This window comes from Podarcis melisellensis, assembly GCF_964234715.1.
Source record: "Podarcis melisellensis genome assembly, chromosome: 3".
Classification (NCBI taxonomy): domain Eukaryota; kingdom Metazoa; phylum Chordata; class Lepidosauria; order Squamata; family Lacertidae; genus Podarcis; species Podarcis melisellensis.
The window spans coordinates 53,370,103-53,387,122 of record NC_138530.1 but is presented as its reverse complement, the minus strand read 5'-3'; the positions used below and the strand labels follow the sequence as shown (position 1 = coordinate 53,387,122).

Sequence of the window (17,020 nt, the reverse complement as noted above, 5' to 3'; positions counted from 1 at the left end):
GCTCTTTTTGCATTCAGTCCCAATGCCCCTCGCCTTTCCAGAGTCATTCTGCAAAAGTTTGCAAGTATGAGACAGAAAGCAGCTATGCCAATTGACAGGCTCCATGTAACATCACCAAGAAACCTCCCTCCAATCCTCAGGTCCCTTTTGCATTTAAAGTTACCGTTTTAATTAATAAGGGACATGAACATCCTTGCAGCTTTTTTCCAGGGGGGAGGAAACCTATACAAGTCTGATGGCTAAGCCAGGGTGTCCTGTTCATTGGTGTGGCTGTCATCCCATTTGCAACGTCAGACCGAAGGATGCACTGTGAACTCTTTTCATATTAACTCTGTCTTTGCTCTTGAAGCTACTTTCGAATGGTAAACCTTGTTAGCATTTCCCCCACCACCCACCTAAATTTGTATTCCACGTTCTATTTTTGTATAGAGAGACAGAGAGTACCTATTTGTGCCTGCCTCATTATTGTCATTTTTGTTTTGTATGCAGAATTAATATAGAAGCTCGCAAATCTCCAAAGTTGTCACGAGCTGCTCAGGAGATATCAAGATCTCCCAGGCTACCGATAAGGAAGCCTTCCATAGGTTCACCAAGCCTAACTCGTAGAGAGTTTCCTTTGGATGATATCACTCAGGTACTGCATGGCTATCTCATTATCTACCAGAAACAGAGGCACCATGTCTCTGAATACCAGTTGCTAAGGTACAACAATGGGAGAGCCCTTTTGGCCCCGTGTCCTATTTGTGGACTTCCCATAGGCATCTGATTGGCCACTGTGAGAACATGATGTTGGACTAAATGGGCCTATGGCCTGATCCAGCATGCCCTTCTTATGTCCTTCACTCTTTTTCATTGGTGGAATTGCCCTTGTCAATGTGAAGATAGAAATAATCATACTGATTGACCTAACAGGACTATTGTAAGGATAATTAAGATAATGTTTGTGAATACTATATAAATGCTTGTCGTCGTTCTGTCATACCTTTTTATTGCAGCACAACTACCTTGCTCAGGTCACGTCAAATATCTGGGGAACCAAATTCAAAATCGTGGGTTTGGCTGCTTTCCTACCAACCAATCTTGGTGCAGGTAAATTAACTCTTTAAGAACTGTCTTCATTTCAGACCCTTCCTGACCAGAAAAAGTGTGCAAATGTTCTTTAACAGTAGTTAAAATTTTGCATCTAATTGTCATGGAGTTGTAAGCCATGAAACAGTTTGGACTATTTCTGTGGCATCTTCTACTGGGTCAAAACTCCATAGAGGTGGTGCTTAAAAGGATACTGTCCCTAATTGTGGGAGTATACCAGAAAAACATTCCATGTAGGGAGAAATTCCTTCTGCTCCAGAGCCTATTTCATTGCCATGTTAAGGATATACTTTATATCTGTTTGCTTGGTAAATAAATCACATCTGTAGCTCTTTTGATTTTCCCCACTAGTTTTTGGAGGAGTGGTCATGTTTGTATTCCTCATCCACATGGTTTCCCAGTAGTCCAGACACTGACCAAGCCCAAACTTGCTTAATTTCAGTAATTGAATGAAATCATACTAGACCTTTTGCTTAGAGACTTCTTCAGTTATGAAAAAATACATAAATAGAAAGTACTTCCGGATACGTGTATATTTTTGTCTTTGTGTGGCATCACTGGGAAGCCTTGTTTGCCTGTTATCTTCCTGGTGCATGTACATACAACAAAATGTAGTTGTGTGTGCTTGTCGCATGCAGTCATCCAAATATTGCATCCTCTTTCTTAAATAGACATGCTTTCCATGCAGGAGTTTTATCATGGTTGAAATCCCTCTAATTGGCTGATTCCTTTAGTAATGCTGAACCCTCCCTTTGTATTTTCTGCATCACAGATCTTTTCTTTCTTCCCTTTCCTTGCATCCTTTTTGTAGTTATCTATAAAACCAGCTTGCTGCATCTCCAGCCTAGGCAAATGACGATATACCTTCCAGAAGTGCGGAAGATTTCCATGGACTATATAAACCTTCCTGTCTTCAACCCCAATGTTTTTAGTGAAGATGAAGATGATTTGCCAGGTGAGATTGAACTGATTGTCTAAAATTTTATGAAACTCTGTAAGAAGATTGACTCTCCTTGTAATTAAAAGCCCAAGGCACATGAGTCCATTCCATGTTTTGCAAGATATGCTTGCTGTGGTGGAGAGGCCAAATTGGAGCTTGCTCTTTGACTTCCATTTTGGAGTCTGTGGTGAGGCTGGGAACTGCAAAATAGGGCTTGAAAGACCTGTGTACTTCCGGTGTTGTCATTGGGAGCCTGGTAGAGCTTGGAGGGCTCCCTGTGCCCTTCGCAGCCTGTGTGGGCATTCCATACCATACTGCCCTTGCCCTGTGTTGTGAACAGTGCATTTAAGATCAGGGGAGCTGGAAGGCTTCGGACACAGGTGTACATACATGGTGCATTTAAAGCCTTAATGGAACCTTCTTCTCTGACTCCTGAAAGGAATGTGAAGTTGAAAAGGGTGATGAGGCAAGCCCAGGAACAGTGCAGGCTGCTGGGTGGAGGGGTGTTTCTTGGCTCCAACAAGTTTCTGATGACAGCTCAAAAGGGCCTATTGACAATTCATAATTAATCTGTAAATGGCAGCGGCAGCAACCACCACCATTAGTTTAGATGTCCGGTGGATGTCCTTTTAATTAATCCATTTTAAATGGGTCAGGTATGAATTTGATCCAGAGAGAGTCCATTAATCCCCTGAGAAGAAGCATCTGTTAAACTGGGAATTAAATTATGAGGCTTCAGTATTAACCGCATTTTAGAAATCTGCAAGGGGATTGACACAAGCAGACAATCAAAAGACCTGGAGTGATATAGAGGCACTCATAATTGAAAAGGTTCAATCTCCAATGGTGACTTAACTGCACAACCTTAGAGTGGCAGGAATCCATCATGGTGCCTGGGAATTAAGGCTCCAGTGGTAGCCAGAAGCATTCACAAATGTCAACAGGTGAACAGGTTGTATTCTCTCCTCAGATTCACATTGGGTTACTGTCATTCATGCCTTCATAACTGCTTGCTTTTCATGACATGGACTATAGCTTATTATACATTCCACCCACTTGCATCAGAGTCTGGTTTAACAGAGTGGCTGTTTCCTAGTTCTGCTGGATCTCTCAGCGGCCTTTGACACCATCGACCATAACATCCTTCTGGACCGTCTAGAGGGGTTGGGAGCTGGGGGCACTGTTATACAGTGGTTCCGCTCCTTCCTCCTGGGCCGTGTCCAGAAGGTGGTGGTGGGGGGTGAGTGTTCAGACCCCTGGGCTCTCACTTGTGGGGTGCCTCAGGGTTCTGTCCTCTCCCCCATGCTTTTTAATATCTATATGAAGCCGCTGGGAGAGATCATCAGGGGGTTTGGACTGGGTGTTCATCAGTATGCAGATGACACCCAGCTCTACCTCTCCTTTAAATCAGAACCAGTGAAGGCGGTGAAGGTCCTGTGTGAGTGCCTGGAGGCGGTTGGAGGTTGGATGGCGGCTAACAGATTGAGGTTGAATCCTGACAAGACAGAAGTACTGTTTTTGGGGGACAGGAGGCGGGCAGGTGTGGAGGATTCCCTGGTCCTGAATGGGGTAACTGTGCCCCTGAAGGACCAGGTGCGCAGCCTGGGAGTCATTTTGGACTCACAGCTGTCCATGGAGGCGCAGATTAACTCTGTGTCCAGGGCAGCTGTCTACCAGCTCCACCTGGTACGCAGGCTTAGACCCTACCTCCCCGCAGACTGTCTCGCCAGAGTGGTGCATGCTCTAGTTATCTCCCGCTTGGACTACTGCAATGCACTCTACGTGGGGCTACCTTTGAAGGTGACCCGGAAACTGCAATTAATCCAGAATGCGGCAGCTAGACTGGTAACTGGGAGTGGCCGCCGGGACCACATAACACCGGTTCTGAGAGATCTGCATTGGCTCCCAGTACGTTTCCGAGCACAATTCAAAGTGTTGGTGCTGACCTTTAAAGCCCTAAACGGCCTCGGTCCTGTATACCTGAAGGAGCGTCTCCACCCCCATCGTTCAGCCCGGACACTGAGATCCAGCGCCGAGGGCCTTCTGGCGGTTCCCTCATTGCGAGAAGTGAGGTTACAGGGAACCAGACAGAGGGCCTTCTCGGTAGTGGCGCCCGCCCTGTGGAACGCCCTCCCATCAGATGTCAAAGAGATAAAGAATTACCTGACGTTCAGAAAACATCTTAAGGCAGCCCTGTTTAGGGATGTTTTTAATATGTAATGCTGTATTGTTTTTAATACTGATTGGGAGCCGCCCAGAGTGGCTGGGGAAACTCAGCCAGATGGGCGGGGTATAAATAATAAATTATTATTATTAAATTATTATTACTAGATTGTTCCTGTTCCTTCTGAGATAAAGGTCTGATGCAGATACAGTGCTGGCTTCCTGCTAACTGTGGTCAACAAATTGGAAGCCAAACCCTTTCTGGGGCAAATTCCCAGTCCTTTGTTATGACGAAGCAGTTTGTTGGCTCCAATGCTTACCGCTATTAAGTCTAGCCAGGATTTCCCTTAAACCAGGTTATTGAACTGAGGACCATGGAGAAAGAGAGACTTACCCCAAGGAGGTGAGGGGCTTTGTGGAGGGACTGCATGTTCTCAGATCTGGCTCTTAATACCCTTACTGTAGTGAGGTGGGAGATAATATTACTGACCTAATATGACAGCACAAGTACAAAAGTTAAATAATCAGTATTTAACAAATGATTCCAATACCTTTAAAATGGAAATTAATGCTCTAGATGGCAGAATTAATTTAGTATACAGTAGTACCTTGGGTTACAGACGCTTCAGGTTACAGACGCTTCAGGTTACAGACTCTGCTAACCCAGAAATAGTACCTCGGGTTAAGAACTTTGCTTCAGGATGAGAACAGAAATTGCGGTGCGGTGGCAGCAGGAGGCTCCATTAGCTAAAGTGGTACCTCAGGTTAAGAACAGTTTCAGGTTAAGAACGGACCTCCAGAACGAATTAAGTTCTTAACCTGAGGTACCGTTATATCTCTTTTTGGATGAAGGCTGTGATGATGTATTCTGATACTCATATCTTTTTGTCCCAGTGACTGGAACATCTGGAGTTCCCGAGAACAACCCACCTTGCACCGTAAACATCCCGATTGCTCCTATTCACAGCTCAGCACAAGCAATGTCACCAACACAGAGCATAGGGCTGGTTCAGTCTTTGCTGGCCAATCAGAATGTGCAGCTGGACGTCCTCGCCAATCAGACGACAGCTGTGGCAGCGGCGGACCATGTGACTGACAACGCAGTCCACTACCCAATCCCAAGCAGGTATTCCAACCCAGGCCAAGTGATCTTTGGAGGAGTTGAAATGGGGCGCATCATCCAGGCACCCCCTCAGCTCCCCCTGCCGCCCCAGGGTGCAATCCAGATGGCAATTGTGGACCACAGAGATGGGGACAGAGACCACGAACACCTCCAGAAGGCCAAGATGTTGCGTCCAGTGCCACAGGCAGCTGAAGGAGAAGCATCCGTCTTCACCACTGCCCAGGAAATTCAGATGAACAAAATGAATCCTCCCCCTCCATACCCTGGAACCATACCAGCAGCTCCCACCACAGCTCCTCCTCCTCCTCCTCCGGTACCTCCCCAACCTCCCATAGATCTCTGCTTGAAAAAGGGAGATTTCCCCCTTTATTCCACAGGGCATTATCAAACCCCTCTCGGCTATGAAAGAATCACTACCTTCGACAGCAGTGGGAATGTGGAGGAAGTTTGCCGGCCTCGAACGCGGATGCTGTGCGCCCAGAACACTTACACTCTGCCAGGGCCTGGCAGCTCCGCCACTTTAAGGATCACTTCCTCAGAGAAGAAGATTCAGCAGCCTTGTACCAGCGCCACCCTAAACAGGCTCACGGTGCCGCGTTACTCCATTCCAACCGGGGATCCGCCACCTTACCCGGAGATCGCAGCCCAGCTGTCTCAAGGTCGCGGCATGGCCCAGAGACTGGACAACAGCATAATCCACGCCACTCTGCGGCGGAACAGCAGAGAGGCAGCACTGAAAATGGCCCAGCTGGTCGACAGCCAGAGAGCCACTCTGCAGCTGCCCCCGAAACTGAAGAGCAACATTGTGGCAGCCCAGTACCAGCAGAGGGTACCGACGGCACTCTACACCTGCAGCCAGTGCAGCAGCGGCAGTGGCAACAACGGTGGTGGCGGCGGTGGCAGCGGCAACCCTAATAGCGGAAGTGGGAATATGAGTGGCATCAGTGGTAACAGCAGCACGTCCGGCATGAACAGCATGAGACCGGACATGACGACCGGGAGCAGCTCTCAGCATAGCTCGGTCATCGCACACTCCGTCAGTACTTCGCCCCTGGCCTCCCAGTCCTCTTACAATTTGCTTAGCCCACTGGACAGCTCTCGTGAACGGACAGATTATGTGAACTCTGCCTTCATGGAGGATGAAGCTCTTTCTCAGCACTGCCCCGTGGAGAAACCGGTGCGCCACATGCCTGTGGCCATGGCCGAGCCAGGCATTGGTGTCAAAAGACCACCCCCCTATCAGTGGGAACCAATGGTGGGTGAGGAGATATGGGTCCCTCAAGAAAGGACAGCTCCGAGTACTTTGCCTCACCCTGCCAAACCTGCCCCCTTAGTCATTGGCCAAACTCAGCACCTGGATATATCCCGAGCACCGTTTGTTTCCCCCAAATCTCCAACCAGTCCCACTGCCACTTTCCAGATGAGCTACGGGGTTGGAGCCCCATACTTGGGGAACTACGGTGTTCCTCCCCCTCCTCCCCCTCCTCTTCTTCAGGGAATGCAGGTCCCCTGTTCTCCCAAAGAAGCTTTGGCCCCACCCCAGATTGCACAACAGGAGCCAACGGTTGTGCTTCAGCCAGGTTACCCCTCCAACCTTGCTTACTGCCCTTTGCCCCCCCTGTACCCTGGAAATAGCACTTGCTCGAGTTTACAGCTGCCACCAATGGCCTTGCACCCGTGGAATTCCTACAGCACATGCCCACCTGCTGCGCAGAGCACCCAAGGCACTCTGCCCCCCAAGGCGCTGCTGGTGGTGGAGAAGCCTGTCATGTCTCCTCCTCCACCACCACCACCACCAGTGGAGCCTCAAGGCCACGCGGGTACAGACGCGATGGCGGAGACAGCAGACAACTTCCAAGAAGTCCTGTCCTTGACCGAGAGCCCCGTGCCTCAGCGGACAGACAAGTTTGGGAAGAAGAATCGGAAGCGCCTGGATAGCCGAGTGGATGAAGGGAATATGCAGGCTATTACGGAGGGAAAGGTCAAGAAGGAGGCAAGGACGACTCTGACCGACTTCAACTCGCTGATATCCAGCCCTAGGCTGGGCAGGGAGAAGAAGAAGGTCAAAAGTCAAAAGGACCAGTTGAAGTCCAAAAAACTGAACAAGATGAACGAATTTCAGGACAGCTCAGAAAGTGAGCCTGAACTGTTTATTAGCGGGGATGAGCTAATGAACCAGAGCCAGGGCAGTAAAAAGGGATGGAAAACAAAAAGGAACTTGAGAACAGCCAGTGAACTGGATGAGTTTAAGTGCCGGAAAGCCAACGAAAAGGAGGACGGGCGGCTGGGAAGCCAGGGCTTTGTGTACGTGATGGCTAACAAGCAGCCCTTGTGGAATGAGGCAACACAAGTCTATCAGCTGGACTTTGGAGGGAGAGTGACCCAAGAATCTGCAAAAAACTTCCAGATTGAGCTGGAAGGGAGACAGGTAAGATAACGAGTTGGAAATTACAGGCTGCTTCTTGTGTTAGGCCTTGACATGTGCGCCAGAGGAACAGGGCTGGCCCAAGACTTTGTGCCTCTGATGCGAGTGCTGCCACTGCCAACTCCTCCTTCCCCCTCCCCTCCAGCTTTGTAAGTTTTGCTGCTGCTAACATGGTGGCAGAACTCGCCATCTCCTCCCACCCCTATCTTCTGCCTTGCTCTGGGGAAAGGGGTCCTTCCTTAGAGTTAGGCATTCTGGGCGAGGTGGCCTTGGAAAGTGCCTGCACCACTACCACTTTGCCTCGCTGGCTAATTAAAGGTTTCAAATCACCAGAACTTCTATTTTTTAAAGTCCAGCTGTTGTGGCAAAGCAGTGTTGGGGCAGATACTCTTCCAGTTCACCTTACTCAGAATACTTTGCTCTAAGGATGGACCCCCTTCAGTGTAAGCATGAGGATGAGGCAAGTGTCTGGAAAGCTCAAAGCAACTGGGTGGTTGGGTAGTGGTGACAGCTGGGTGGATGGACTGGTGAAACAAGCGAGTGAGGACCTGGGGGCAGTAATCTGCCACCTCCTACTGCCACCACCAGAAACAGTTGCCTCAGTTTGCTTTCTACAGGAATGCTGGCCCTGCAAATGGAGTGTGATGTGACTTCTTTCAAATAGACACACCTTCTTGCAGATTAATTTGCAGGAAATAGTGGCATGTGAAAGGCCTGGTGCAAACAGCATCCTGATGCCTTATCCCTTGGGTGGCCAATATCTGCCCAGGGCATTGGACATACGTTTGTGTAACATCTGTAGAGCATTTGTCTCTCACAATTTCACAAATATTGAATACAATCCATACAGAGATTGCCTTTGAGGCACAGGCAACTTCTCTGCAGCATAAAAATCTTGAAGAAGAGAAGAAGAAGAGTTTGGATTTGATATCCCGCCTTTTACTCCCTTTAAGGAGTCTCAAAGCGGCTAACATTCTCCTTTCCCTTCCCTTGACTGTATAAACCCAAAGCTATTCTATTCCACCAAGAAGAAATTTGATGGTAGCTGCTTATAATTGTGGCTTCTGTGCCTCAGAGGAGCTATAACAGATTATGGGATATTTAAATGTCACAGTGAATAGAAACATATGAACCCATGTAACTATAAGGAACATAGAAATATGATGTCATCTTCAGCTGATGTCATACCACAGATGCACATTTCACATGAAAATAATACAATGTGAGAACAGCCTTTTGGCACTCTATCATGATTACAAGACTAATACAACAGCCAACCAACCAACCCATTGTCAAAGGTCATGAGAGTCTGAAAAACAGGCAACAGTAATGTATGTGTAAGGTGAAAGTGATGGGGGAATATATGAACTTTAAACCCTGGCCATTATTTTCAGTCTCTTAGAGCAAGTATAGTGAATTTGTGGCCTTCCAAATGTTGTTGGACTACTACTCCCATTGTCCCTGACCATTCACAATGCTGACTCGGGCTCATGGGAGTTGGAGTCCAAGAACATCTCAAGAATCATCAGTTCCCCAGCCCTGCTGCTGCTGCAGCATAAAAAACCCTGGTGCATTCTATAGCAAAGATGTATGAAAGGAGGTGCAAAACATTGTACAAACCTTAGGCAGCTTTTATTTTCTGGGATCCAGGATTGGAATGGCACTTTAGCTAGCTCTGCTTCATTGTGTAATTTTGCAATCTCCCTGATCCACCAGGAGGCTGAGCAGACAAGTCATTGTAGATTCAATTGTGATATCTATAGGTTATTTCGGGATTGCAGTCGTGTTGCATCGACGTTGTCCAAGAACAACCAAGATCCACCAGAACATAACGGCTTCAGTCTGCTGAAAATCATGGGAAATTCCTGCTGTGCTGATATGATCTCCTCAGAATATTCAACCTCATTAATCATTGTGGGCTCTGAACTTCCCCTGTGAAAATAGGCGAAGCCAGTGCTATATTTCTAGAAAAGAGGCGCCAGAACTCACCATGAGCACTTCCCTCATTCTCTTAGAACGGCAATGCTGCCCACCTGAAAGGTGCCTGAACTGAGTTCCTCTGGGCAGAGCCACTTGCCAATTGAAATGCAGCTCTCATATGAGGCAAGAAGTTGTGAAATCACCCCGTCCTTGCTTTAATGGGCCAATTTTCATATTTAACTGCTGCTCGATTTCTTGTTTATCTTTACCAACTTTTCCTCTTCTTTATTTCTTTCCCCGCCACTTTCTCCTCCAGGTCATGCAGTTTGGGAGGATCGATGGCAATGCTTACATTTTGGACTTTCAATATCCATTTTCAGCGGTGCAGGCCTTTGCCGTGGCTCTGGCTAATGTGACTCAGCGCCTCAAATGAAAAAGAGAAAAAGACCAGAGAGGGGGAGGGAGAGAAACCCTGCTAAATCTTTCACATAAGGGCCAACCCACGAAGGCCTGGCAGAGACGTGCAAAGGATTCTGCAAGTAAAGAAGAAAGTGCAACTGGAAGAAAAGAGCGAGTGCCCAAAGGAGGGCATCAACTTTAAACATTATCGGGGATGGGGTGGGGACTCTGTGGTTTGGGATTTATTTTATTTGAATCAACATATGTGCTGGTTTCTTCAGGGCAAGCCAAGGAGGAGAGCTATTCAGTGTTATGTTGGGAAATGTGGCTTTTGGCTTGTTGTGGCGGTTCTTCTGTGTTTGCTGCAAAAAAAATAGCTGATAGAAGGATTTTAAAAGACTGCCCTTCGTTTTCTTTCATTCTTTTATAGACTGCCTTATACCATGCTGGTTTTTTTTTAAAGCAGGGAATGCAACTTTCTTTCCCCCTGGACCACTTTGTACTATTTTCATCAATAGTTACAGCAAAAAAAGAAAAAAAGAACAACAAAAATGCTACAATATACTTGAAGACACGTGTTTCTTCTCTGATAACTGAGCACTGTACGCACCATGGAGGTTTTTCAGAAACCTTACCTAGTTTCCAAAATGTTATTCAAAAGAAAAACAGAGCTGTTACCTGTTGGATCGCTTGCAAAAGATGGCCTGATCAGCACATAATGCTAAGACAGATGATGACATAGCTTGGATAAGCAAGTATGCAGCTACAGAGAGCAAAAGTTGTGGCCACTTCACTCCTCCCCTGCTCCTGCTGCTCCTGTGATACCCAGAGCAAAGCCATGGTTTGCATGTGAACCTGTGCTCGTGGTTTGTCCTAACTCCAAACAAGCCATGAGCTGTAAGCAAGGTTTTTTTCTTGGTAAATCATTAGTTTGGATTGATACCAATGCTATCACTCAGCAAGGCCTGAAGTGGGAAACATTATGACAAATCCCCTGGGTTAACACAGAACGAAAGAAAGAGGAAGGAAGATGAAAAAGTGACAAACCCCAATACTGTCCCAGAATATATGAGGAATCTTTAATAAAAGTGTCAGTTGTCTGATGCATTTCAGTAGAAACGTTCCTTGGGGTCACAAGAATATTATTTTGTTGGAATAACCTAGCAGGAAGACGTGTTTCCCTGCTGGAGAATTTTAGATTCTTTGTCAGGGACTCTGCGTCCCAGAGGTAGCTTTCTACATAAATGCATTGGGCAAGTGACATGTTTATGTCAGTTTCCTCATCTATCTTGGCACCTTTAATCTTTTTTTGCTGCACTTCTTGACCATGACACCTTCCCCATGGAAAATAGCAGCCTAAGTCATTCAGCATTGGAATTTTTGATTGTAACCTTAGAAAAATATTCACCCTTCCTTTGCTCACAGGCTTATTTGACTTTAATTCTCCACACACATAATGAAACAGAGCATGGTTTCTCAAAGGTGGCCACCAAGATCTTTTGTGTGCATTTGCTCGATTGATTCTGTTGATTCTTCTATATGAAACAGGCTGCAATCAAGAAAAAACTGAGAGGATAATGTGCATACACACACACGATTGGTGGAGTGCATTCTCTCATTTCACTTGCACAGGATAACATAAGAGGTAATAAAACACTTGGATGGAATCGGCAACCCCTTCTGGAACAGAGCCTGTAGACAAATGAATGGCCAAGTGTCTCCTCCATTGCTTCCTAATCAATAGCATGCAGTAGGTTAACCCTTAATGCAGTCTTCCCAGAACATTGACATTTTCTTTGACATTTTCTTTGGCTACACTTGCTGTCCAGTAGCAGCTGTTGGGTGGGACAGAGCTGTGGAGCTGCCCTCCTGTTGCTGACATTGCTGCAGCTTACCTGGCCTGCAGGGTAAGGGCTGTGTGGATGTGCCTGTGAGAATGGCCATTTGGCTCTACAGGTTTGTCTACAAAGCCCTAACCTCACTGCTGGCTGCCTCCAGTCACATCCAGGTAAGTTGCAGTGATGCCAGTGTTCAGAGGGCTGCTCCACTCCACAACTCCAGCCACTACTACTGCAGTCACAGCTAAAGACTAGCTTGAGAGTCACCAGAATAGTGGAAAGGCTAATTAGGAATATGTAACTCTTCAGAGAATTCTGGTCAGGATTATTCCGTAAGTGGGAGAATTGTCTCTTGATTTAGAATGTGAAATGGAGCTTTTAAGTTCAGGTCTATATAAACAGTTATATGACATTTAGGAGAACGGCATTTGGCAGTGCTACATATCCTAGAAACACACTTAGAACATTTCATCTAAAACATTTCAAAATAAAACCAGGGGAGAAAAATCAACATGTTCGCAGCTGGCATCAGCATCTGACATCCTTACGCAGCTGCCATGGCACCTGTGTGCTGACATGGCACACTGATGATGTTTGCTCTGGGCTTTTCTTTAAAAGAAATTCTGGTCTGATTCTCTGAGCACTGCCAGGCACCTGGATTTAGCCACCCTTCTCATTTCCCACAATGCCCCCCAACCTAATTGTTCTTGAGCATTGTGGGAAATTAAAAGGTAGCTAGATCTAAGTGACCAGAGCACTGCTATCACTGTCAGGCAAGTCCACTAGGGCCTACTGATAGCAGACTGATGCCACTAGAGGACGCTGCCCAGTGCCTTTTCAAATTTGGAGTTGGCCCTGAACATGTTAATCATGTGTCAATGTAGTATCTGGAACCCTATAGAGAAAATAAAGCAAATATAAAGAGAAGCAAATATAGAAGCATTAAAGCCTTAGGGCTGATTGTTTTTTAATAAAAGTATCCTTGCAAAGTGGAGTACGAACAAAGATAATTAAGAATAGATCCCAGCTGTGTAAGATCAATTTGAATCAGTAGGAAGGTTTACACAGGTCACTGGTGAAATGTCTCCAGACTGTTACTGGAATGAAACAAGCTCTGTGATCCTCTCCTGGCTGTAATTGACGCTTATAATACATGTCTGAGAACTCCCCCAATATATTGTCTTAAAAGACATAATCTTTTACTTTTTTTGGTCTTCATAAACTTGAATTATATTATTTACAAGGAAACCTTGGGAATACAGAACCCAGGCCTAGCTAACATTTCATTTGAAGGGAAGTCTTGGAAGATGTATAGAAAAATTAAAATATTGGTGCTGTGGCTTGTTTTTGTTGTGTTTGTGAAATGAAAGGCAAGACCAACTAACCTAGTAAGAAGACAAAATGATGGAATAAAAAGCGCCATATTTTCTTTTTGTGTTAAACTCTGCAGCCTTAGGCTCCAGCTCATGTGAGCAAGGTTGGTTCCCTTACATCTCTGCAAAATTGAATTGGATCCAGTGGTCTACCAAAACAGAACCCAGTGCCTTTTGGAGACTGCAGTCCATACATTATTAGGCCATGCTGGTGCTGCAGCAGAATCTCAGCTGATTAAATAGTAGAACTGGCTCTTGAGACTCAAGGTGTACTCTTAAAGTCACATGATGCAGCAACTTGGTAGAAGCTAAGCAGATCTGGGTTTGATCAGTGCTTGGATGGGCAACCCTATATATACTGTCTTGAATGTACATGGAAGAAAGGTGGAGTGTAAAGAGTGGGATATAAATTAAATATATAAATCCTGGTTTCCTTCAGCGAACAGTATAGCATCTTGTGCAGGGAAAATATTTTTAAGGCCCATGTCCCTCATACTTTCCCCTTCTAGTATCTTTTAAGAGCTTTGTATAGAAGTGGTGTGTGTGTGTTTTTTTGCCTGAAGACCAGATGGAGTCTTTGTGATGGCAATATAATCTGACATAGAGTTCATGTACCAGCTTTGAGGAGCTTTGCATTTGACATTGCAACGTTTTGCATCTTTGGCCATTTCCTCCCCTGCTTTCTCAAGGGCATTTCATACACTGTATGAAACCTAAGTTTGCCCAACAAAGGTATACTTGGCAGGGAGTCATAACTCCCTGCCAGGTGCACCTGTATAATACCTGTGTTTTTCATTTGCAGGTTACATTTTTGGATGTGCACCTAAATGAAATGTGTGAAGTGGCTCTCAAAAGCAACTGAAAAGATAAGAGTAGGAGAAAGTTATGTTAGAGCTGGTCCTTATATTGAACCGACTGATCACATGTGGCAGTAGCTTATAAAGTTGAGTGTGCTGGAATATATCCTTTTCCAGTCCTTCCAGCACTTTTGGGTACAACTGGAATTTTCTTCCCTGCCTTGTCATGTAACTTCTATCAGGGCAAGACAGCCATAGCAGTCAGGAGCTGGTCAAATCCTCTTGTCCATTGTCCCTTCCTCTCTACAAGAGTGATGGGACATGCTAAATATGTCATTTGGAATGTTAATAGTTTACGAGGAACTTTTAAAAATTAACACTTTTCAGAATATTACTGGAAGAATTGGCTAAAATGGATACATTTTAAGATTGCATTCCATGTTATGCAGCAATTGTTGTTTCACACCAAAATTATTGGGATGGAGAGAGAGAAATCTGATGCAAACCTTTTAATAAATTTGATTTCTGTTTAAACCAATGCATACAACCCAAAAGATTGTAATCTGATCGAGGTGTTCTGGAGAGTTAGGAAGGTCTTCACTTGTTGAATGTTTACTCTGTCTTTATAAATGGCTAACTGAAAGAGGCATTGAAATAGTGTGTTAAGATGAAATGGATAAAAATATTAGAAGATGCTTGTATTTCCAGTGTTTTGTTAAAATAGTGCTCAATGAGCTCATGTCATAACCATTGTTCTTGTCATTTCAGGTCCGTTTCTCTTTTCTTTTGTCTCCATTTGGTCTTCTGTTCTAATTTTCCCTACCCCTCTCAGTCTGTGTTTTTATCCTCTCCTGTTATTTAGCAGAGGAGGGTTTTAAGCTCTTGCTATTTGTTGTAGATACAATTTTTTGTATTATTGTGGAATTGCATGGGGATACATAGGGTTGAAAAGGCACTGTAATCTTTACTGGAAAAGGGTGATATTTTTTAATTTTGCATTTGTTTATAAATGCATTATTTGGGTACTGTAACTTTGGTAATTGTTTCTGAATTTATTACTTGCCTTTAAAAATGTTATTTGAGGATTGCTTTTGTTTTATTTTTATTTTCTTCCAAGTTTTAATAAAAATATATAGTCAGGTGCATGGATTTCCTAACCATGCAAAGCCTGCATGATGATCTCAGTTCTGCAGAGAAAATGGTACACTTATCTGACCACCTGCAGTATTTTTAATGGCCTTTGTTTTGTTTTTCTTTTCTAAATATGCCATTCAGACCTGGGTTTCCATTGTAATTCTGAACCTTGCCCTGACCTGCCTCTCCTGTTATGTGCCCTGTGTAATAGATTGTGAAGAAGGTACCTAGAAAGCATTAAATGGTTTCCTTTCAAAAATGTGGTTTGTCCAAAATTTTGACTGTCTACATGATTGAGATGGGGTCAGTTGCCCTATTTTCCTTGATGGTTTGGAATTGTAAGAGTTGTCCAGGTGTTGCTTATTAAAGTTTTGGCAAACTAGAGAAACTGTGAGTTGATTTTGGTGTTTTGTCTCACACTGAGAATATTGAATGTTTGTGTGTTTTAGTATGCAATGTATAGCCTCAATATTCGTAACAGATTGTTTTATTCTTATTTGCATATCTAGGTGCCTCTTGTTCTTTCTGATGCACACTTGCTGTCATTCCTGCAGCATGATGCTGGACCAGAAACCTTGTAATAATGTTCTGCTATAACCAAATTTTGGATAACAGCCAGTTTCCTCTGGATAGTTGATGAAGATATCCCAATGGGATTTGTGTTTCTTTTCATACTAAAAAGTAGATAAGCAAGGAACAGCAGTGTTTCCTCAAAGAAAGCCTTCATTTTTTTCCTTTTCTGTAAATAAATAAAGTACTGGGGTGCAAGATTGTTACCCTCTTTTAGTGGGCAACCTTTCTGGATGCAGATGCAACACATATTTCTCAAGTGGAACCAGTACAGTCCATATGCTGTTGCCTCTGAATCACCGTAGTGAAGCCCTACTTTGGATGCCATTGGAAAGAAGCCCTTTTAAAACTCTGAGACACACACACACACTCCAGAAACATAACTATGTAAGGCTGATGCCTTAGAGTTTATAAAAATCCCAGATGATTGGATTGAGGTGCCAGCAACAGCAAGGTCTCAGTTCTCTAGACTCTGTCAAACAGCAAGACTGACACAGCACTTGGTACTGCAGGGCTTCAAACGAGGGTGGAATTTCAACCCCAATGGGGAACAGGTTTTATTGGCTGCGCTGCTAAGGGTTAGGAATTCAATTTATAGCATTCTATGCTTTCAATTGTGGGCACATAAGCAGCAGCTTGAGTGATAGGCCACAGGTTCTGATTTTGCTCTCGATGCAAGCCAACTATTTGGAGTGGTAGAATTCTGCCACTTGGGTCAGACTTGAAATGTAGGCGGAGCCAGAATTTTATAGTTTGACAGGACAAATTCATAGAGGATGAAGCTTTATTCTAATTCCACTATTGAAGGAAATATGCCTTTGTACCAGTAGCTGGGAACCACTCAGGCCCTGCTTTTGGGCTTCCTGTGGGCATCTGGTTGACAATTTTGAAAACAGAAATACTAGGTGGGTCTTTAGTTTGATTCAGTGGGTCTCTTATGTTCTCTCCCCCCCCACACACACACCAGTTTCAAGAACTGCCCATTTCTCACTTGCTTGGTCTTTGCTTGGAAACTGATGCTTTAAAATTGACAGGCAGCTGTAGGTATTGTTTCTATGCTGCCCTAATGTGTTCCTCAAAGCAGAATCAAGCCTCATGTTCTGAACTGTCTGAAGGTTACTGAAAGGTGATATACCAGTAGCATTGGCGTTTCCTTGGGCAGGAACCAAACATATATCGGGCAAAATACCAGATGATGGAGAAACCGCTCTGGTTGCGAGGAATACCAAGTTGCCAAATGAGGGCCTCT

The 17,020-nt window shown here is 44.8% G+C and overlaps 1 protein-coding gene across 5 annotated transcripts in view; it reads left to right on the top strand.

Moving 5' to 3' along the window:
- The window catches only part of TULP4 (TUB like protein 4), a 108,882-nt gene extending 93,293 nt beyond the window's left edge, over positions 1-15,589 (top strand). For 4 of the 5 annotated variants that reach the window (XM_081906769.1, XM_081906770.1, XM_081906772.1 and 1 more), the window contains exons 11-15: positions 490-634; positions 996-1,089; positions 1,901-2,044; positions 5,087-7,743; positions 9,977-15,589. In XM_081906769.1, the coding sequence (XP_081762895.1) occupies positions 490-634; positions 996-1,089; positions 1,901-2,044; positions 5,087-7,743; positions 9,977-10,093 (3,157 nt within the window). In that variant the 3' untranslated portion in view covers positions 10,094-15,589. The remainder of the gene's footprint in view (positions 1-489; positions 635-995; positions 1,090-1,900; positions 2,045-5,086; positions 7,744-9,976) is intronic. The other variant, XR_014167182.1, reaches the window with a different exon arrangement.
- Positions 15,590-17,020: the final 1,431 nt, after the last annotated feature.